This window comes from Giraffa tippelskirchi, chromosome 5 (genome assembly GCF_054371585.1).
Source record: "Giraffa tippelskirchi isolate mGirTip1 chromosome 5, T2T-mGirTip1v1.2.pri, whole genome shotgun sequence".
Lineage (NCBI taxonomy): Eukaryota > Metazoa > Chordata > Mammalia > Artiodactyla > Giraffidae > Giraffa > Giraffa tippelskirchi.
In genome coordinates, this window is record NC_137279.1 from 28,256,739 (window position 1) to 28,278,401 (window position 21,663).

Consider the following 21,663-nt stretch of genomic DNA (forward strand, 5'->3'; position numbering starts at 1 on the left):
CACACCTCTGCCCAAGCCAGGGCCGCCCCCAGTGCTGACCAGCAGGACTGTCTGACCATGCGGGCTTTTATAGCCCATTCGCTGTCCATGGACAGAGGTTTCCCACCTGGGAAACTTTTCACATAATGGTGCCCGTTCTGTTCCCGCCCAGGGTGGGTGAAGGATCAGCCCTGTCAGTTTCCCCGAGGGCACGGAGCCCCAGCAACCCGAGGGGTGGTCCTAGATGACCTTTGGGGCCAGGACCTCAGAGTTCCCATCAGTACCCAGCCCCTGCCAGCCCCTCCCAAGCGGCCCAGGGAAGGTCCCTGGGTTAGGGTCTCACGTGGCTGACAGGTGCAGCACTGACTCCCCAGGGCACTTATTTTGGTTCCCCCACCCTCTACAGCTGCTGGGAGGTGCCCAGGGAACAGGACAGCAGCCCTGGGATCTGTGAGGGATCCAGGGGAGCCCCTGCCCACCCCCCAGCCCCAGGCAGCCCAGTCAGAGGCCCACATCTGCCAACGTCATTTATTGGGGGCCCATCCTGGGCGGGGAGTATGCACAGCATACATAGCAGAACCCAGGGCCAGCCCAGGAGCACCTAAAACGGCACAGGGCAGGGGTCAGGGTGCCATGTGCAGGGGTGACAGGGAGGCAACCTGCACCTGGGGGCCCCCACTGCCCCTCTGGGGCCCCAGCCTGGGGAGGGGTCACCGGCTCCCACCCCAGCGGACGTTGCTCAGATCTTGGCCAGGCTGGAGTTGGCATCAGTGTGCTCCTCTTGGATAGGGGTCCGGAAGCTGTTTCCCCCTGGGGAGGAGGTATGGGCGAGAGGTGGGAGGTGGGCAGGGGTCCCGCACCGCAGGAGGCCATCTGGTGTGGGGCCCACCACAAGCACTTACCTGGGGGCTTGGGGGTGTTGGCCAGCAGCCTCCAGGCCCTGTGGTGGAGGAGCAGGGCCAGCGTGGCAGCCACAGGGGCAAGGAGGCCCAGGCCCAAGCCAAGGCCCAGGACAGCGGACAGCTCAGGGGCTGCAAGGAGGCAGGGCCTGCTGGGTGGGGTCCACCAGGGGAAGGGACCCACCATAGGGAGGGCCCCACCGAGCCCAGAGGGAGTCTCTACTCCCATCCTCCCCACCCATCCCACTCCCCTTATGGGTTGGGGGGAGGGCCCTGCTGGGGCAGGGCAAGGTCCCCTTACCCTTGGGGGGCTCTGTGTGGGGCATGGAGGGTCCCTGTGAGGCCTTAGACCAGGAGGTGGTGGGCTTGGCAGTAGTGGACTGGACTGGAGGGCCCTGGGTCTCCCACGGTGGTGTGGCCGGGGGGCTCCTGTCCTCACAGATGGCGTCCGAGCTGTTATTGGCCGCCCGCAGTGTTCGCTTTCCTAACAAGGTGCAGCTGAGGGGGGCAAGGGTGTTGATCAGGCCAGAGTCCCCCTTCTCCTCCCCCATCAGTGCTATGGGCCCAGAACTGGGGCAGTACCAGGGAGATGTGGGAAGCAACAGGGGTCCACACTGATCACTCAGGCAGCATAAGAGTCCAGGCCAAAGGCGGCAAGGAGAAGGGCCACAGACTCTGCTGGGGCCTCCTACGCTTACCCTGCTCCCACCTGCACCTTCCTCTCCCAAACCTCTGCCTACTCTCTTCCTGCTTGCAAAGGCTCAGCCCGACAAGGACAGGAACCTCTCCGCTATGAGTGAGTGAGGCTTTCACACTCCCGGGGCCTGGGCTGGGGTCTCACAGGCTCCCTACTCTGACCCAGCAGGAAGGCCAGTGGGGGGCTGGGCCAGGGCTGAGCAGGGGTCATGGTGGGGGCAGGGACCATCATGGGGTGGAGCGGGGCAAGGGCCACAGGAAGTCAGGCCCAGGAGCTCCCAGCCAGCAGCTTCCTACTCCCAGACCTGACCCCTGGCTCCCAGACCCCAGGCCACGCAGGCCCTCTGGCCACAGGGACACTCACTTGGTCCAGGGCTGGCAGGCCTGGTCATTGCCCGGGGAGAAGTGTCCTGGTGGGCACGGGGCACAGTCTGCAACAGAGTCAGCAGGCTCTGCCCATCTGTCACCCCTGGGACGCCCAGAGGCTCACTCCCCAGGGTCTCTGAGTCCCTCCCCACCTGCATGCCACCCGTGGGCCCTGATCTTGGAGACCCCCACCCCCATCTTAGTGTGATCTGCTGGGGAAGGGGCATTCAGCTGGGGCTGGGGTGGGGGCTCTGGGAGGAGCAGTGACAGTGTGTGAGGGACATGCTCCTTCCACATGGCTCCCAAGGCCCCCCTCACCAACTCCACGCTTGTAGCCGTAGCTGTCCTGGGGCTGGCTGCCCGGCCTGCAGCCACAGACCGTGTCTCTGGTTGGTGTGCATCTCTGCTTGGGTTCACTCCCGCTTCCTGGGGGTTGGGTGGGGTGGGTGCAGTCAGTGGGGAGGCCAGAGCTGCAGAGCAGGCTGAGGATGGGGGCCAAGGGTCCACAGCCACCTTCCCGGCCAGCAGCCCCTCACGGCTTGGTGGCTTCTGGTTCTCTCCCACCGCACACGCCACATCCCTCCTGGTCACACGGCCCCAAGGGTCACCCGCGGCAGCTCTGATCACCCTTCCAACACCCCTCCAGTCTGCTCAGGACCCTCTGCAGCCCTTGACTCTGGGTCTCACCCCCCCACCCCGAAGCCACGTGGTCCTGGCCCCCTAGGAAGGGGAGGTGCCCTGTGGGTCGTTTCAGCAGGCTGTGGGGCCCTGGGGGCAGGGCAGGCCCCTGCCACGGTTGAGTCTTGACGTGGGTGCCGGGCACCCGTGGTGCTCACTCTGGCTGCACTGGGTGCAAGGCTTGCAGGGCTCATAGTTGACGGCCTCATTGTAGTAGCCGGGCTTACACGGGCGGCACACTGTGTCCCTGTCTTGGGTACAGCGGCTTTCCATCCCATAACCTGCTGAGGGAGGCCGGGGTCAGAGCCCTGCACAGCCCGGCGCTCCCCCAGGAGCCCCACCCGGCCTCTGGCTGGCCCATCATCCCAGGCGTGGCTCCAGATCACCCACTAACCCAACTCCACTTGCCTCACGACACCTGCAGTGCATGACCCCAATCTGCAGGTCCCTGCAGCCCCATCTGTGTCCTCCGACCCTGTCTCCTGGTCCTAGGCCCCTGCAGGCACCACTCCCCCACTCCATGTCCAGGCCACTCACCTGGCTGGCACTCTTTGCAGCACCTGTTGCCACTGGGGTAGGTGTCCCCAGGACATTGGGGCTGGGCCACAGCACCCAGCACGAGCCCGAGGAGCAGGAGGGCTGAGCCCGGTGCCCTGGGCGGCTGGGTCCCCATGCACATTCTCAGCTCCTCTCAGCTCCGAGGCTCTGGGAGTCTGGGGTTTTTCCTTGCAGGATGTGGCTATAAGGGCTGCGGGGGAGGGGTGGGGAGGGCAGGAGGAGGGGACCAGGAGGGAACTAGGAGGGCCCCAGGAAGCGCTGGAAGGCAGCTAGTCTGGGAAGCCCACTCCCAGCCTTCTCTTCTGGCCCTGGGCCCCAGGGGCCCCAACCCCACAACAATGCCCACAGGCTTCAGCTCAGCCCAGCCAGCAGCTGTGGTGTGTAGATCCAGGGCCCGAGGGGGACCCGCAGCTCCCCCAGCCCTGCCAGGGCCAGGCCAGTTCTCCAGCCCAGCTGGTCTGCACCTATCACACGACACCCTACTCCTATCTCACGGTAAAGTGGAGCTGGAGCCCCTTCGGCCAGGCATCTTGGCTGCCCCCCTGCCCTGCCCGGCCTAGCCAAGCTGCCCGGACCAGAATGGTCTTGGGACACCTTCACCTGGCTCAGTGCTTCTAGACTCCCACTCTCTCTGGAGGGCCGAACCCTCAGGAGAAATGGGGGGCCGCACTGATGCCAATCCTCACCCTCTGCTCCACCAAAGGGTGCCCAGAGTCCATGGGTGAGCCAGGGCAGCTCACGGGGTCAGGCATCAACTATGGGGGAGGGGAGGTGGTACAGGGGGCTCTGGAGCACGGTCACTGGCCCAAGTGTCCAAAAGTAGCCCAGACCAATGCCAGCAGTTCTGGTGGGTCGGGCCCCTCCTGACCAGTGCCCACAGTGAGCGCCAGCATGGGCATGTGTGTGCAGGTGTGAGAGAGCAGTTGCATGTCCCTGAGCATGGCAGGCATCAAGGGCTGAATTCACGTTAGTGCCACAACCTGCACATGAAAGCCCGACCCTCATGCAGCTATACTGGAAGAAGGGACCTCTTAGCGGGCAATGATGGTGGGGTGGGGTCACAGGTGGGCCTGATCCAGTGTGGCTTGTGTCCATGTAAGAGGAGGTCAGGGCACAGACATGCACAGAGGACGACCACATGAGGACACAGAGAACACAGCTGTCTACACGGTAACACCGGCCTTGCCCACACCTGGGTCTCCGATGTCCAGGCTCCAGGACTGGAAGAGGATAAGCCCCCCACGCAGACCCAACACGCGCTGCTGGTCAAGCACTGCCGGGTGTCCTGGGTGTGACGTGTGCCTGGGAGCGTGTGTCAGCCACATGTGTAGCACGCATGTGTGGTGCTGGCCCCATGTGCCCGGACGTGTGTGTGCTGCCCCTGTGAACCCCTGGGCTTGTCTCTGGAAGGGGTGGCCCATGAGGACAGACCTTCTGCTCTACCCCTTGGCTGGACGAGTGCTGCCTCTCCCAACACTCTGGAGGCCGTGCCAGGCTCTCCCTGACCCCACAGCCACCTGGGTTCGGGGGGGACAGGAAAGACAAGCTCCAGGGGCCCTCGGGACAGCAGGACGGCCAGTATGCCAACACTGTGGGGCATGAAGGGAGACGAGCACAGGCATGCATGTGCACATGCTTCCTCCCACACAGAGCTCTCATCCTGGTGCCCCAAGGCAGAGGCTGTTCTGTGTCTTCGGTGCCTTTAAAATCTGAACCAAGAGACAGGATTCTCTGCTTAACCGTTAACCTGAAGCTTCAGGTGGAGAGACTCCCGCAGGGGCTGGAAATCCCCCTCCTCCTGGTGGTGACGGGCACAGGTAAGTGGGGCTCCCTCCCCACCTGCAGGAAATTCCACCAGCCAGCTCTGCTCACAGGCAGGGGCCACCGCAGGTCGCTGCCCCAGCCTCCAGAGAGGGAGGGTCCACAGGGGAGGGGCAGAGCACCCAGACAGCCTGCTATACGTGCGTGTGCGTGCAAGTATTGTACCCCTCTCCCACTGAAGGTGAGAAAAACATTTTTAAGACAAACTATAGCTTTTGAGATGGCAGTAACTCAGGGCCTGGCAGCACCCTACTCCTTACAGGACCACCCTGCCCTCTGCCTGAGGCCCTAACACCTGCTGCACACGGGGTCCGCCTGTGGCAGCCCATGGACCTGGCTGATTGACATCTCTGTCCCAGCTAAGTTACACCTGCTGGTGGCTGCCCGCCCACACGCTCAGCCCCAGCCACTGCCAAGGGCCCCGCACTCTGTCTCAGTTCTGAAAACATTCTTTCCTCTTGTTTGTCTGGAAACCAGCTCTGTCGCCGCGCCCTGCTCCTCTGGGGCAGCCCCTCCCCACACTGCTCGGAAGCAGGTCACGTGGGCAGCTCAGGCTGGCCCCGATGTCCACCCGGCCGGAGCCCCCACCCCAGCCAAGGCCCACGCACACCATCTGGTCCGGTGAGCCATCCACTAAGGCCCCGTGGGTTCAGGCCTCTGACAGTGCCTGGCAGGGGCCAGCTGGGAGGCAGCGAGCTTGGTGGGTGACCCTTCCTCAGTCATCTGACCCCTACTGTGTCATCTCCTCCACCCCACACTAAAGCCACGCACCAGGCACGGCAGACCCTGGGAAGGGGCCAGTAGAGGACCTGTCGCCTCATCTCCCCTGCCACAGGCTCCCAACTCCCCAGCCTCACCACAGCCCCCCGGGCTGCTCCTCCTCATCCCCCGCAGTGAGCCCCAGGCCAGGACTCCTGTGCTTTCCAAACTCTGTGAGTGCCCCTAGTTCTCCAGCCCCATCCCTGGGAGCTCTCATCCTCAGAGCCCCCCTCCATCCTAAAGTCCCATTTCCTCCTGGTCCCTCCCAGGTGGCCTCACCCAGACCTGGACTCTTGCTCCTGACTTTGAATTGGCAGCCAAGGCCCCACCCGATCACAGGTGAACATCAATGCTAGGAAGCCCCGGGTTCTAACCAAACCGCCCACCACAAAGCTTCAAGGGGAAGCCGCCTGGCCACAAACGTCCCAAGTAATTGTCTACGTGGTTTTTTTTCCCATCAAAAAAAATGAAGCTGAGAGAAAAAGGCAACTATATTTTGAAGTAAATTAATGTGATTCCTGTCACCAATATTCATGCTCCTCAGACTGAACGCCATGGGCCGGCGGCTCTCACAGCCCTACCCAGCACCCCGCCCCACCCCGGCCACTGGCTGCCGGTTTCCAGCAAAGCTTCACCTTTTTCAGTTTTCGAGGGAACAGCAGGAGCTTTGTCGTTTCCCACGGTGGGGGAGCCCGCCACCCTGATGTGGTCAGTGCCTCTGGCAGCAGGGCTCTGAGTTCTCAGAAGCGAGATGCAGCGATTACACTGGAATCAGAGTGCAGGCAGCCCGTGAGGTGCTGTGGGGGGCGGGGGGGGGGGGCGGGGGACGCGGTGGCGGCTCAGAACTCCTCGTGCACACTGCGGGCGTAGTCCACCAGCTTGCTGCCCGTGAAGAACTCGCTGTATTTGAGCACCTCCTCGGGCTCCAGGTAGTGATTCTGGTTCTCGTCAGCGATAGCGATCATCTGCTTGGCCTCATTGAGGGCGCTGAACTCGTTCATGGGGTCCATGTAGTCCTGCAAGGACAGCGGCTCAGCCCCGACGCACCCTGCACCCCCCCAGGCCAGGGGCATCTCCTCATGTTCAGGCCGCACCCAGCTACGCAGCCAAGACCCCCCTGAGGACACCCTGCACTCATGGGGCACCTGCGCCTCAGCTACAGCAGGTGGAGCCTGGTCTGAAACACTCATCAGCTGGTAGGGCAGAAGCTGCGAGGCAAGGAGGTGGGCCTGTTCTGGAAGGCGGGCACCAGGCTGGAAGTGGCTCAGGGCCAGGCAGCCTCCACCTGTGTGGGCACCTTCCTCACCACATCAGGGTGTCCAGCCACAGAAGGGCAGGGGGAAGGGAGGCCCTGGAGCAGAGCACATGCACACCAACAGCCAAGATGGCAGTGCTGACGGGCAGGAGTTCCCAAACCAGACATCCTGCCAGCTATGAGCAGGGGTCAGGGGATTCTGGAATAAAATGCAATGACTCATCCAGCCACGGGAGGAAACAAGCCCATGCAGCACCTACACAAGACACCAGGGAAGACACTGACGGGCAGGCAGTGGGTCCAGCCTGCGCACAGCCCTCCTGCTCCAGAGTCTGGCCAGAATGCCCGAGGGGGCAGCATAGCCGGGCCCAAGAAGGGGAGCCCATGACATCGGCTGCATGGCCCAGCTCAGAGGCTCCAGTTCCCCTGACCAGTGCCCAGCCACAGCCAGACCAACTCTGCCTCCCAGCACAGGATGGCCCCACACCCACCTCCAGCTCCGCCATGGTCACGATCCCATCGTGGTTGGCGTCGATCAGCTCCTCAAACTCTCTCTTCCTATCCCGCACCCAGCCGTCATCAACATCCTGGCCCTGCTGGTTCTCCACAGTGCCCACGGGCAGAGAGATGAACTCGGACAGCGAGAGCTTCTTGTCACCATCCTGGTCTACGGGACAGGAGGGCAGATGTCAGACTCCAGTGGGCACAGGACCACCAAGGCCACTCGGGAGAAAACTCAGCCAATGAGGCTTTGCCACCAGGTTTTCAGTTTGTGTGGTTTCAACGTGACCGAGAACAGCGACCACACAGTCCCCCAGGCCACCCAGTCTAGGACCGGCCCAGGCTGACCTCAGCGGCCGGGCCTCACCCAGGTCCCGGATGATCTCCTTGACCATGAACTGCAGCATGCCGCGGCTGTGCTCCGGGTGCAGGAACGATAGGAACTCGCTCTCCGTCAGCAGCAGGTCCGGGGGCGGGTTGTCCGCCTGATACCAGCGGTCTTTGAGGTTCTCCAGGACTTCCTGTGCTGAGAGAGGTGTGTCTGTGAGGACCCGGGCACACAGGACTGCTGCAGACATCTGGAAAGTTCTGAGACGCACAGCCCAAGAGAAGGGGGACAGCTCGGGACACAGAGGTGCTGGGACAAGGACTTGGTCCTCAGAGGGGAACTCAGCCCCCAGAGAATAGATGTCCAGGACCCCAAGACGCAGATGCAAACTCTCAACTAGACAGGCCCCCCCAACCTGGACATAGACCCCTTCAGACACAGACACCCCCACCCCAGTGCAGCCCCACCCCTACTCGCTCCTGGGCAACAGAAAAAGTGCGGCAGGGCCGCCAGCTCTGCGGGAACAAAGGCACCACTCGATTCCCTTCCGTTTCCTCCCATTCACTGGGCAGCGCTCTGAAGGAAAACCCAGTCCCCAGAGATGACTCATGTGTCCCCCAAACGACACTCACTCCCCTGCCATGAGAAGGCCCGATGCAGGGAGCAGGAGCCCTGGGGGCCAGTGGTCGGCAATGACCTGGGTGTCCAGCGAGGGAGGGGGAAAATCAAGTGCAGCACACCCAAAGCTTGCAAACGAGACCTGATTTGGGAAGAAGGTCTTTGCCGATATAATTGGTGAAAGGTCTTAAGGTGAGACCACTGGGATTCAGGTGGGCCCTCAGCTTAGATGTCCTTGTGCAGGAGGAGACAGAGACTGGAGAGCAGTGGCCACAAGCAGGGACCTGGCAGCACTGGCTGGAGGAGGCCTGGAGGGAGCCCGTCTGGGTCCACTGGGACAGCGACCTTGGGGACCCACAGGGGCTCACCACTCAGTCCTCCCCTGACACACTCTAGGGGCTCTGGGCACCCCAACACTGCTCTTCACTTCTGATCCCAGATCTGCACACCCCCACCCCAGACACACGAGCACAGGGGAGTCAGGTGGGGGCTGTGCAGACAGAGACTCCACAACCTCTAGATCCAGGAAGGACACATCCTGACCCACACACACCTCAGGGAAAGGGTGCTGAGGACAACCAGGCAGAGATGACTGGCAGCTGCCCAAGAAGCAACCGCCAAATCTCCAATGCTAGCAGGAGGACCAGGCCCCCAGCCACCTCTAAAGGACACCTTCAGGGGACTGTCTGAACCACAGGACAAACAATGCAAACACAAAATGGAGACAAATATAAAAATGGCCAAAAGCCATTTTAGGAAGAAAATAAGGTTTAAAAAAAACAGCAGAACCAAAATCCTGGGTGACATCACCTGCACAGGAAGGGGACGTCTATTCCACCCAGGAACAGACTGAAACGCTCTCGACTTATACTCTGTTAAGTTAAACAGGCGTCATCCATATGAGCAGGAAAAAGTAAAGCTGTAAGATACAAACCCCTACCCACAACAAGCAGCCCTCATGGGCACACCTGCAAAAGCCAGGCACCCCCTTCACACCTGTCAGGCAGCCATGTGGGATCATGTGACTGCTGAGAAAAGGAAAGTGGGGTCTCTAAACCCCACATCAGCAGAGGGAAAGATGAAAGGGAAAAAAAGAAAGAAAAAAAAAAAAGAAAGGGAAAAAAAGAAATAGAAACAGAAATGAGCTTATCTCATGTATTACAAAGACAGACTGGCTCACAAAATAAAGCTAAACTTCATGTAGCCCATGAAAAAAGAAAATGCTTTGGAAAGACCAAGCCTCAAGGGCAGTTCACAGGTGAATTCTACAAAACATGTGAGGAGAAGGCCACATCAATCTCCACAACCTCTTCCAAAAGAGAGCAGAGGGAACACTTCTTGACTCACTCTATGAGGTCCTAACAACAAACGTAGAAAGCACACAACAAGAAAAGAAATCTACAGACCAGTATCTCACATGAATACAAATGCAAAACACTTAACAAAATATTAGCAGATCAAACCCAACAACGTACACAAAGATTACAAATCAAGTCGGATTTATCCCAGATAGGCAAGGTTGGTTCAACATCTGAAACTCAACTGATATTCACACCAACAGGCTAATGAAGAAAAATCACATGATCCTATCAATAGATGCCAGCAAATTTGGAAAACTCAGCAGTGACTGCAGGACTGGAAAAGGTCAGTTTTCATTTCAATCCCAATGAAGGGCAATGCCAAAGAATGTTCAGACTACTGCACAATTACACTCATTTCACATGCTAACAAGGTAATGCTCAAAATCTTTCAAGCTAGGCTTCAACAGTATGTGAACCAAGAAATTCCAGGTTTACAAGCTAAATTTTAAAAAGGCAGAAGAACTAGAGATCAAATTGCCAACAGCCGCTGGATCACAGAAAAAGCAAAAGAATTCCAGAAAAATATCTACTTCTGCTTCATTGACTACACCAAAGCCTTTGACTATGTGGATCGCAATAAACTGGAAAATTCTTATAAAGATGGGAATACCAGACCACCTTACCTGACTGCTGAGAAACCTGTACACATGTCAAGAAGCAACAGTTAGAACTGGACATGGAACAACAGACTGGTTCCAAATTGGGAAAGGAGTACATCAAGGCTGTATATTGTCACCCTGCTTATTTAACTTCTATGCACGATACATCATGGGAAATGCTGGGCTGGATGAATCACAAGCTGGAATCAAGATTGCCAGAAGAAATATCAACAACCTCTAATATGCAGATGATACCACTCTAAGGGCAGAAAGTAAAAAGGAACTGAAGAGCCTCTTGATGAGAGTGAAAGAGGAGAGTGAAAAAGCTGGCTTAAAATTCAACATTCAAAAAACTAAGATCCTGGCATCCAGTCCCATCATTTCATGGCAAATAGCTGGGGAAAAAGTGGAAACAGTGGCAGATTTTGTTTTCCTGGACTCCAAAATCACTGTGGACAGTGACTGTAGCCACAAAATTAAAAGACGCTTGCTCCTTGGAAGAAAAACTATGACAAACCTAGACAGCATATTAAAAAGCAGAGACATTACTTTGCCAACAAAGGTTTGTATAGTCAAAGCTATGGTTTTTCCAGTAGTCATGTATGGATGTGAGAGTTGGACCATAAAGAAGGCTGCTGCTGCTGCTGCTAAGTTGCTTCAGTCGTGTCCAACTCTGTGCGACCCCATGGACTGCAGCCTACCAGGCTCCTCCGTCCATGGGATTTTCCAGGCAAGAATACTGGAGTGGGTTGCCATTGCCTTCTCCGAAAGCAGGCTGAGCGCCGAAACATTGATACTTTTGAATTGTGGTGTTGCAGAAGACTCCTGACAGTCCCTTGGACAGCAAGCAGATCAAATCAGTCAATCCTAAAGGAAATCCTGAAAATTCATTAGAAGGACTGGTGCTGAAGCTCCAATACTTTGGCTACTTGATGTAAAGAGCTGACACATTGGGAAAGACGCTGATGCTGGGAAAGACTGAGGGCAAGAGAAGAAGGAGGGTGACAGAGGATGAGTTGGTTGGATGGCATCATGGACTCTATGGACATGAGTTTGAGCAAGCTCCAGGAGATACTGAAGCACAGGGAAGCCTGGTGTGCGCCAATCTATGGGGTTGCAAACAGTCAGACATGACTTAGCAACTGAATAACAATGACAATGCAAAAAGCATCTGACAAAATCCATTCATGAACACTCTCAGTAGACTAGGAACAGAGGGGACTCATCACCTTCATGAAGAACATCTACTAAAAATCTACAGCTAAGATCATACTAATAATTAATGGTGAGAAACTCAAAGCTTTCCCACTAAAATCAGATTTAAGGCAAGGATGGTCCTTCTCACCACTGCTTTTCAACATTGTACTGGAAGTCCTAATGCATTAGGACAAGAAAAGGAATAAAAGGGACAATGATTGGCAAAGAGGAAATACATCATCTCTGTTCAACAATGTCACAACTGCCTGTGTAGAAAACCCAAAAGAATAGACAAAAAACTCCTGGGACCACTGAGCAAGTACAGCAAGGCTGCAGGATGGAAGGCAGACATACAGAAGCCAGTCACTTTCCTGCACACCAGCAAGAATAAGTGGAACTGAGAATTAAAAACTAAAGAGGGTCTTCCCTGGTCCAGGGGCTATGACTCTGTGCTCCCAATGCAGGGGGCCTGGGATTGATCTCTGGTGGGGGAACCAGATCCCAGATGCTACAACAAAAGATCTTGCAAGTCACAGCAAAGATCAACGATCCCCATGTGCTGCAACCAAGACCCGGCACAGCCAAATAAGTATTTTAAAACAATAACAATAAACCTAAAAAAAAAAAAGAGCAAGTGCAAACAGAAAGAAGGCATGGCTCGCACACTCAGTGGCAAAGAATGGAGTCCAGTCCTAGAAACACCAACTCTGACAAAGAACAGCGGTGCCCACAGTGCATCTACAAATACAGAACACAGCAGCAGCGGCCCTCACAAAGCAGAGGCAGACAGGGCCACAGACACCTGCAGGAGGCCATGACACACTCAACCCCAACGGCCAGGTGGATACGAGACAAACAGGGAGCATCACAGGTACTGGGACACCCCAGAGAAAGTCCATCAAGAGAAGACAACACACTGGATGACAACGGTGGGGATGACGTGCCAAGGAAAGACTGACAGGAGACCACAGGTGGCACACTACGCTCTGACAATGCCCATCGAGCCGAACTCGACACCTGGCTGCGAACAAACCCCCAGGGAGGGATGGGAGGGCACAGAGCTGAAGACAGTAACCCCTAAATGTTGTAAGAATTCTTCAGTGATGCTTTAGAACTCAGCTAACAGGTATCAAATTTTGTATCAGTGAGACAGATTTTTAGAGGAAGTTCTCTGAAAACCTAAGGGGAGAGTTACACCTGTCGCCACACTCGGTACCACAGTCGCCAGGCACTGTGGGCAAGCACCCCCACAACCTCACTGACTCTTGGGGTCAGACCTCGTCCAGGGTTGAGGACCAGTCCCGGTCGAGACCTGCTTCCCAGTGCTCTGGTACCTTCTGCCACCTCCTCCCCAGAGTTCAAGCCACTAGAGGCTGCCGTCTGTCCCTGCATCTCCCCTGCACCGTGCCTGAGGGTCCTGGACGCTCTGCCTAAAGGCCCTGCAGGAACACGCGCTGTGGCCACATCTCACCCACACCCTCCCGGCACCCGCACTGTCTCAGCGCCACGCCGATCATGGGAGCCAAGCACTCACTCTCCTCATCGATGTTCAGGTCCCACTTATTCTTTATCTTTTCAGCAACTTCTCTCTCATTGTGGCCTTTGGTCGCCAAAAACTTCACCTTGTACTCATCCCAAGATACGTGGCCTGAAAGAGCAGACCAACCTGTTAGGAGGTTTAACAAGGAACCTTTTTTAAAAAGAGAATTTTAGTTATTTTAAGCCATCGGTCAAAAATCCTTGTGCCACGGGCAGCTATAGAGGCAGAAGCAGCAAAGCGCCAGCTTCAAGTTTCATCCCTGAGCCCAGCCGTGGAGTCCTTATCTGCACAGCCAGTGCCCCCCCCCCCTTCCTGGAGCCCCACTCCTGCCCACGAGCTGTCCTCTGCTGGCAGCCTCAGGCCCCTCAGGGGCAGGCCGTGGGCTGGCCATACCATCACCATCGGGGTCCACGGCTCGGAAGTGCGCCCTGCTCTCAGCAACAGCCTCCTGGAAGTGCTCAGCCGTCTTCTGCATGATCCAGTTCTGCATCTCCTTGGCGCTGATCCTCCTGTCGGTGTTCAGATCCACCCTGCGGGCCCACAGGCCGTGTCAAAGGCCTCCAGGACCCCGACACACAGACAGAAGGACGACCAGAGGGGCTCCACAGGAAGTATGAAACCATCACGAATAGTAACACACTCCACCCGACAGGGACACAGGAAAAGTTGAGTAGATATGGGGGAATCAGGGAGCACGCTGGGCAGTGTGCCTGGTCCTACACCATCAGTCTTGGGACCATGTTGCTACAGGATGGGGAGAATCATCAACCCAGTTCTTCAGACCACACACTTGGGATGCAAGCCCGATGAGTCCCAGAAACAGGACTGGATTTCAGACACCAGAGGAAAGTAGAATTGACACACTGATACAGCCAGCGAGACAAAGAAACAGCTGTAGATGCAGGTGTGTCGAGAAGTGTGTAGATGTGAGTGTGTACATGGCTAGTGTACACCCGTGGACATGGGTCAGAACACACACGCGTGTGTGAGTTGGTGCACACAAATGTACACATAGGCTAGTATGCACAGATATGTTATCAAGTCCATGGAGAGGACTACAAACAATGACACCCCAGTAGCAATGCCCACACCCATTGCCTGGTTCTTCATCTCTAAATCCCACTCTCCAATGAGATGAACTAGTGCTCCTTGGAGAACTGCAGCAGGAACATTACATGAGGAAGTGAAGCTGGAGTGGCTGGCATTGCGAGAAAGGGAGGAAGTGCTCAAAACAAGGAGCTGGGGGTTGATAACGTCCTAGTGGCCAAGGCTGGAACAAATGAGCAGCCAAGGCTGGAACGGATGAGAAGCCAAGGCTGGAACGGATGAGAAGCCAAGGCTGGAACAGGGAAGTAGCCAGATAAACAGCACGCAGCTGGGTCCCCTCTAGGGTGCAGACACACACCCACAAGTCTGTCCTCCTCACGGAATTCCAGACCACACGGTGGGTCTTCCCTGAGCTTAGCTCCCACCCCCAGCAGGGTGGGCTGCCTCTCCCTGAGTGGCTGCCAAAGAGACCGGAGAACAGGACAAGGAGCAACTCTCCTTGGCAGACACCACCTGAGCCAGGTGACCAGGCCGACAGCCCCCGTGATGTCATGCAAACGTCAGCTGCCCTGACGTGATGTGACAAGAGGGCTACCTCACTTCTGGGGTCCTCTTTCCAAAAACCCACAAGCCCTGTCCAACCAGAAAAAAACACAGCAGACAAACCCCAAATCAGTGACATGCTACAAACACCCAAGAGTCCTCCTCATAGCCGTCAAAGCCATGAAGAGGTAGGATCCTGGATGGAATCCAAGGCAGAAAGAGGACCCTGGGGCACCACATGACCTGAAGCCTGGAGTGCCAGGAACAGTAACAGAGCAATGTCGTGTTTTAGCTTCCACATATGTGCTTTGGTTTGTAACTTTTCTGTAAGTCTAAAACTGCTCCCAAAATAAAAACCTCACTTAAGAAGTGCTGTGGCAACATTACTTCTGCTTGCTCAAAACTAGGTCCTGAGGCTTCTTGTTTGCTCTGGTCCAGTTGGGGACAGGCGAGGAGACAGCAGTCGGCATGTGGCAAAAACACGGAGCCCCACGTGGAAGAGACGGGTGTGTGGGGAGTCTGAGCAAGAATGTAAATGCAGGCTAGACACCCCCCACCCCACAACAACCCCACCAGACACAGGATGTATAACAAAAATGTACAGTGTGGACAGACGGGGCTAGAGTACATCTGGTCAGCCCCAGGACACCCGGTCCCTTGGAGGCCAGTTTCTCCATTTCCCCGCGACCTGGGGGGTTCCCCATGACCCGAACCCCACTCCCACCCCTGGGTGGACACAGGGCACAGCTCAGGGCTACACATCCATGGCTCAAATGCTGCCAACTTCCCAAGAGCACGTGTCAAGGCTCCACCTCCACAACAAGATACCAAGCGGGGACTCGGAGCAAAACCAGGGCAAGACCAACAGAGGGGCTGAGGCCAGCCACTCCCATGCCCCCCGCAGCCCCCAATAACACCTACTTGGAGAAGATGACCATCAGCTTCCTCCGGCTCTTCCGAGGCTCTGCATCCTCCTCAAAGTCATCCATGTCCTTGCCCAGGAAGACCTCCTGGTGGAAATCTTTGTTGAGGTGCCCGTCCATCTCCAGCTTCACCCCATTCAGGTGGTCCGGGGGCAGGATCTCGTTTTCCTCTCTATTACCTGCTCTCTCTCGAGCAGACGAGTGGTTGGCAGGCCGGGCGGACGCATCCATCAGGAGGACAACACCCAGGAGCCAGAGGCAGCAAGGAGCCAGGCCACAGAGGGGAGCCTGCCTTGGGGCCATGGCCGCCGGGGTCTGTGCTGTGGGATAGGCTGCAAGTGTGGCCAGGAGCTGCAGAGAGAGAGGGGGGTGGGTGAGGAAGCCGGAAGGTGGCGACCACAGCCACCTACCACCTCGAGCACTGCAGGAGGCCCTGCAGCTCATCCAGCACAGCTACCCGTGGCCAACAGCCTGAGGCGGCCAGGCCCCGACTAGCCCTTAAAGGTTTACAGGAGGATCCAGAGCCATCAGCTGATGGAGCCCCAGCGAATGCTTGGCTAGAGAGATGCTTACTTGGTAACACGAAATACAAGTCCTCAGTTTCCAGGGCCCGTGCTGGATGTCCTGTTTTCCCTTTGCTCCAGTTCCTACTCCCTCCCCGAGGTACACCCTGCATCACGCTAGCCCTCTCCCCCTTCAGGCCCACAGCCCAGTGCCCAGCACAGTCAGTCTCAACTTGCTGGCAAAGAAGCTGACCCCAGAGTCACAATTCACACTCCAGATGCCAGCTCAGCACTCAAGCCCTGGGACCAGAACTAAGGCACCAGAGCTCCTCAGCCTCAGGCTCCTGCCCCAAGGCTCTGTGACACCTGGGACCAACAGAGCCCAAACCACCAGGCAGGGAGCCACCCCTCCCACTCGCCATCTCCGTGACCCTTGGGCACACACACGTTCACATGTAAACACAGCATGTGCATGCACATGAGGCTTGCACAAGTGCACTTGTGCGCATATACACACGTGCACACATACACATACCTACACACATACACCCACATGTGCTCACACGCATACATAACACACACACGTCCTTGCTCCAGGGTCCCTCCCACCACAGGACTCCTCAGGACCTTCGTGCCCCTCAACATGTTCCTCTTGGAGCCTGTCCACCAGGCAAACACCTTCTGACCCTTCCAGGTGCCTCAGAGCCCCCCTCCAGCAGGCTTGAGAGGGAGCAGCAGAGGGAAGCTCCCCAAGCCAGGGTGCTGTTGGCAGCCAAGCTGAGGCACAAAGGGTTCCTGAACCACAGTGCCCATCACCAGACCAAGAAGACCCCTGTGCTGGCCGCAGCATGACGGAGGCCAGGGCCATGGGCTCTCCCTGGCCGGCAGACACTTGCTTCTCTGTTGCCTCTTTTCTGTCCTACGTGCTCCTGGCTAACATCTCCCCTGGCAGGGGGACAGCTCTGCACGTCACTCTGACGAGGACAGTGTAAAGAGACAAAGCAGGTAATTAAATAGTTAATCCCACTAAAGTATCATAAGTAAAGGAAACAGTATGGGAGACTCCTGTAAGTTAATGATCACTCAAGAGAACAGGTCTGCCTAACCACAAAACCAAGCAGTCTTGCTGAGCAACAAAACCGCGCAACAGAAGCACAAGACATGCCCCAAAGCAATAAAACAATGGTGGAATAAGACCCACATCCTGCCTGGCAAAGTCAAGAAGTTAATGATTCCTAGGACAAGCTCCTCTGTTCTCACTAAAAACAAAAATATAAGGAAAAGGTCACATTATACTGAAACCTGAGATGATTTACCATACTTAAGTTACCACCTTTTTACTCAGTCCTATTGCACCAGGACAGCCCCAGTTTGACCACGCGGGGACAGACCAGCTTGACCATGCGGGGATAGGATAGTTTGATCACGTGGGGACAGGACAGCATAACCACACAGGGACAAGACAGTCTGACCAGGTAGGAACAAGAAGGTCCCCGCCCAACATGGAGGAGGAGCTGATGATGGAGGAGTGGCATCTACTCAAGAACGAGGAAGATGGTCTTCTCTCCTTTTCCACTGTCCTTTGGCTATAAAAATGTAGTAGCTTAATTCTCGGGGCAGAATCCCCTTGCCTACCTGCTTGTATGTCTCATAAACGTCTTATACTACAAACTCTTTCCTCACCTGTCACCCTGGGGATCACTGAATTCTTTCTGCGCCAGGCAGAAGAACCTCCACTTACTAAAGACGTGTCTGTCGGTTTCATGTTCTCTGGGCCCAGGTGCTATCTGGATCCCTGGACGAGAACCTGCTCTCCTGGTTTAGCTGGCTCATTCCTTGGAGGGGAAACTGTCTCATGGACCGGCAGCCTTCCGTCCCTCTTTCCATGTTTGAGAGAACCTGTACCCTCCTCACCAGAACCCACCAGCTGTGCACTCTGTGCTGCCACCGTCCCCTCAACCACGTCTGCTGGAACTCCGGTTTGTCCCCCTCTGAGAGCACTGTCCATGCAGCAGGCCTTTCCACTCCACCACCATGTGTACATTTCTGGAATTCCTGAGCAAACCAAGACATAGTCCTCCTGACCTAAACACCACCCTCGTGACTCATGGCCATAAACACACAGGTGTCCTGTCCAAACAGACTGGACTTCATCTGGAAAGAACGGTCAATGCCAGACTCTGCTTGTCTTGATGGTCATACAGGGGGTGTTATTTACTTAATATTTTGCACAAAGAGTAAATGACCAGGTAGGCATCAGGAGATTAGGTAAACTTCCTCCTCTTGGTTCACAACACCTTGTTTCTGCACCTTGTTGAGCACAGGAGTCAGTCGCTCACTTCTCTCCCGCCGCAGGTGAAGGGATTTCAGAGCAGGGACTGACCTACAGACTGGGAGACCCACCCTGGGCTCCTGAACACCCCTGGGGCCCACTCTGTGAAACAGGTAAGACCATTGTCGTTAAAACGCAAACGGTTTTTTAATAGATACGTCCCCGGCTTCAGGAGTCGCACACGGCGTTGGCAACGATTGGCCCAGGCCGAGCCGGGTGTCCCGGGCCTCAGGCGGATCGGATGCTCCCCACCCCCAGCACGGCGGGGCCACGGCCCCTGACCCCGCTCCACCGACCCCCGACCCAGGCATCCGAGGGGCCCGGTCGGCGGTAGCTGCGGACCGTCCGAGGCCCATTCGGCCTGCGCGCCCCCTTCCCGCCGCCTCAGGGCTGGGCGGGGGCTGTCACGCCCCGCGACCCTCACTCACCGGCCTCCCTCCCCTCACCCAGGATCCGCGAGCGCGGTCTGAGCGCCCGTTACGCCTCCAACGGGCCTCCGCTTAGGCCGCAGCCATCTTTCTTCCGGGAAGAGGCGGGTCGGGTGTGGGGCGGTGCGAGCGGCCCGACCTCCCCACGCCGACGCCGGTGCAGCCATCTTTTCCCCGGGCGGAAGCGGCCTCACAGCTCTCCGGGGCGGCCAATGAGAACAACGCGGGGATCCACGTAACCCGGCGGCGCGGCGCGTCCCCGGCCCTTCCCACGCGCGGCCTCGGTCCACAGCGGTCCCCGCGCAATGAAGCTGCTGCGGCGCGCGTGGCGGCACCGGACGGCGCTGGGCCTGGGTTGCCTGGTGCTGGGCGGCGTCGCGCTGCTCTACCTGGCGCGCTGCGCCGCGCCTCCCGACCCCGCGCTCGCCGGCCCCGCCGCACCGGCGCCCGTCGGCCCGGGGCGCACCGCCGCCTTCCTGGCCGTGCTGGTGGCCAGCGCGCCGCGGGCGGCCGAGCGGCGCAGCGTGGTCCGCAGCACGTGGCTGGCGGCGCGGCGCGGCGGCCCCGGGGACGTGTGGGCGCGCTTCGCCGTGGGCACCAGCGGGCTGGGCGACGAGGAACGGCGCGCCCTGGAGCGGGAGCAGGCTCAGCACGGCGACCTGCTGCTGCTGCCCGGGCTACGTGACGCGTACGAGAACCTCACGGCCAAGGTGCTGGCCATGCTGGCCTGGCTAGACGAGCACGTGGCCTTCGAGTTCGTGCTCAAGGCGGACGACGACTCGTTCGCGCGCCTGGACGCGGTGCTGGCCGAACTGCGCGCTCGCGACCCCGCCCGCCGCCGCCGCCTCTACTGGGGCTTCTTCTCGGGTCGTGGCCGTGTCCGGCCCGGGGGCCGCTGGCGTGAGGCCGCCTGGCAGCTGTGCGACTACTACCTACCCTACGCGCTTGGCGGCGGCTACGTGCTCTCGGCCGACCTGGTGCGCTACCTGCGCCTCAGCCGCGAGTACCTGCGTGCCTGGCACAGCGAGGACGTGTCGTTGGGCGCCTGGCTGGCGCCAGTGGACGTGCAGCGAGAGCACGACCCGCGCTTTGACACCGAGTACAAGTCCCGCGGCTGCAACAACCAGTACCTGGTGACGCACAAGCAGAGCCTGGAGGACATGCTGGAGAAACACCGGACGCTGACGCGCGAGGGCCGCCTGTGCAAGCGGGAGGTGCAGCTGCGCCTGTCCTACGTCTATGACTGGTCGGCACCGCCCTCGCAGTGCTGTCAGAGGAAAGAGGGCATCCCCTGACGGCCGAGCCGGCCCGCGTGCCCACAGGACGCCAGGGTCTCGACCCCGCGCGAGGAGGTGCTGGAAGGCCTCCCCGTCGGCCTTGCGCTGGCAAAGCTGACAGCGTCTGCATGGTCCTTAGCATGAGGCTGGCCCTCGAGAGAACCCGGTTTACTTGGTGACCACGGGCTTCCGAGCAGATGCCTAGCAGCGGTGGATGACTCCTAAGCCCAGGAACCAGTCCATGCCCTCCCAAGAGCATCTTGTTCTGGGTCTGGAACCAGCATCGTGTCCAGGCAGAAATGTCCTGTTCCTGGATTTAAATATTTGATCAGACGAGGGCGTCAGCAGGCAGCCCCATGGGGCCTGTTCACTTACCCTCCTCTCCCAGGCTGGTGCCAAGGAGCCAGAGGGTGGAGCTGGCAGGACTTGCAGGACCTGACTCCAAAGAAAAATTCCCAGCCTTATTGGGGCAGTGGACAGTGTTATGTCCTGCAGCCACTGTACTGACCATCCACCTGCACCAAGGGCCATGACTGCATAAACTGGGCCCTGGCACTTGGAGGCTCGAGGTGTGATGCAGCCCAATAGTTTTTATCGAAGTTACTTCACCCTGTGCGCTTAGGTCATCGCTTGCGTCTCCTGCTGGTATCGGTTGTCACGTGTCATTTAGTATTTAAGTCCGTTGTGTGTGAAGCGCTTTCATGGTATTTTGGTTTGTGTCTGGAGTGAATTCGTGGTACGTGTAATTCAGAGCTTGCCGGTGATTTATTTATAAATTTTGTAACTTTTGAATAGTTTTAGGTTGGGAGTGTATGGGTGTCTGTATGTTTTAAGTTATTTAAGAGAAGACTTTTCTATCAGAACTTGGAATTTATGGATTAATCTATTTTTACAGCTTGAGTTGTAGACCCATTGCTGCTCGAGTGTTGAAACATGGAAAAATTCAAAAGTATCCATCCATCTTCCGTTTTCACGGAAGGCGACCCCACTGCCTCTCTCTAAAAACACTTCCCTTTCATCCCTCCTCGTGGCCGCACAGGGCAGGGTTTCTGGAAGCACTGACAAGGTTTCCCACAGTGTGTCTTGACACAGCCCTGCTGGGGTATGTCCCCTTGGGGGAAGCGGGTGTTCGCAGCACCTTTGCACATACCCAAAGGTTGTTTTCCAGTTGCTCAGTCATATCTGACTTTGTGACCCCATGGACTGCTGCATGCCAGGCTTCCATGTCCCTCACCAACTCCCAAAGCTTGCTCGAACTCATGTTCATCGAGTCGGCGATACCATCCAACCATCTAATCCTCTGTCATCCCCTTCTCCTCCCGCCTTCAGTCTTTCCCAGCATCAGGGTCTTTTCCAATGAGTCAACTCTGTTCCTCGTTAAACATGGAGCGTGAGCTCTATAGTCATGGCTGAAGTAAATAAAGTGGCGATGGGGGCCCCTCGCAGCTGGCTGGA

The 21,663-nt window shown here is 57.4% G+C and overlaps 3 protein-coding genes and 1 long non-coding RNA gene across 6 annotated transcripts; 2 read left to right on the forward strand and 2 right to left on the reverse strand.

Annotated features, from left to right (window-relative positions):
- Positions 1–493: 493 nt before the first annotated feature.
- Positions 494–3,333, reverse strand: TNFRSF4 (TNF receptor superfamily member 4). Of its 2 annotated transcripts, none has more exons than XM_081488197.1 (7): positions 3,156–3,333; positions 2,777–2,899; positions 2,259–2,366; positions 1,939–2,005; positions 1,180–1,376; positions 882–1,010; positions 494–789 (listed from the first exon to the last, which is right to left on the reverse strand). In XM_081488197.1, the coding sequence occupies exons 1-7, from the start codon at positions 3,295–3,297 to the stop codon at positions 719–721; spliced, it is 837 nt and encodes a 278-aa protein (XP_081344323.1). In that variant the 5' UTR covers positions 3,298–3,333; the 3' UTR covers positions 494–718. The 2 variants fall into 2 exon arrangements, with proteins under 2 accessions (XP_081344323.1, XP_081344322.1); XM_081488196.1 differs by having other exon boundaries at positions 2,777–2,902.
- On the forward strand, positions 1,620–9,679 carry LOC145505630 (uncharacterized). Its single transcript, XR_014053165.1, has 4 exons — positions 1,620–1,674; positions 4,827–4,993; positions 5,475–5,618; positions 6,026–9,679. It is a non-coding gene; the product is annotated as an uncharacterized LOC145505630 (long non-coding RNA).
- SDF4 (stromal cell derived factor 4) lies at positions 6,230–19,030 on the reverse strand. 2 transcript variants are annotated; one of them, XM_081488194.1, is made up of 7 exons: positions 18,950–19,030; positions 15,667–16,019; positions 13,549–13,685; positions 13,150–13,263; positions 7,880–8,038; positions 7,503–7,678; positions 6,230–6,772 (listed from the first exon to the last, which is right to left on the reverse strand). In XM_081488194.1, exons 2-7 carry the CDS (start codon positions 15,969–15,971, stop codon positions 6,596–6,598), a joined length of 1,068 nt encoding a protein of 355 aa, XP_081344320.1. In that variant the 5' UTR covers positions 15,972–16,019; positions 18,950–19,030; the 3' UTR covers positions 6,230–6,595. The 2 variants fall into 2 exon arrangements, with proteins under 2 accessions (XP_081344320.1, XP_081344319.1); XM_081488193.1 differs by having other exon boundaries at positions 18,932–19,030.
- A 184-nt stretch (positions 19,031–19,214) lies between these two features.
- On the forward strand, positions 19,215–21,663 carry B3GALT6 (beta-1,3-galactosyltransferase 6). Its single transcript, XM_081488195.1, has one exon. The coding sequence runs from the start codon at positions 19,237–19,239 to the stop codon at positions 20,224–20,226; it is 990 nt and encodes a 329-aa protein (XP_081344321.1). The 5' UTR covers positions 19,215–19,236; the 3' UTR covers positions 20,227–21,663.

Coding starts and splice junctions, on each gene's coding strand:
- TNFRSF4 (XM_081488196.1), bottom strand. CDS start 3,297: ATGTGCATGGGGACCCAGCCGCCCAGGGCACCGGGCTCAGCCCTCCTG. Junction 2,903..3,155: donor CTGCAAAGAGTGCCAGCCAG/GTGAGTGGCCTG, acceptor GGCCTCCCTCAG/CAGGTTATGGGATGGAAAGC. Junction 790..881: donor CAACACCCCCAAGCCCCCAG/GTAAGTGCTTGT, acceptor CCTCCTCCCCAG/GGGGAAACAGCTTCCGGACC.
- SDF4 (XM_081488194.1), bottom strand. CDS start 15,971: ATGGCCCCAAGGCAGGCTCCCCTCTGTGGCCTGGCTCCTTGCTGCCTC. Junction 8,039..13,149: donor CCTGAACATCGATGAGGAGA/GTGAGTGCTTGG, acceptor CACCTCTCTCAG/CACAGGAAGTCCTGGAGAAC. Junction 7,679..7,879: donor GGAGATCATCCGGGACCTGG/GTGAGGCCCGGC, acceptor CCTGTCCCGTAG/ACCAGGATGGTGACAAGAAG.
- B3GALT6 (XM_081488195.1), top strand. CDS start 19,237: ATGAAGCTGCTGCGGCGCGCGTGGCGGCACCGGACGGCGCTGGGCCTG.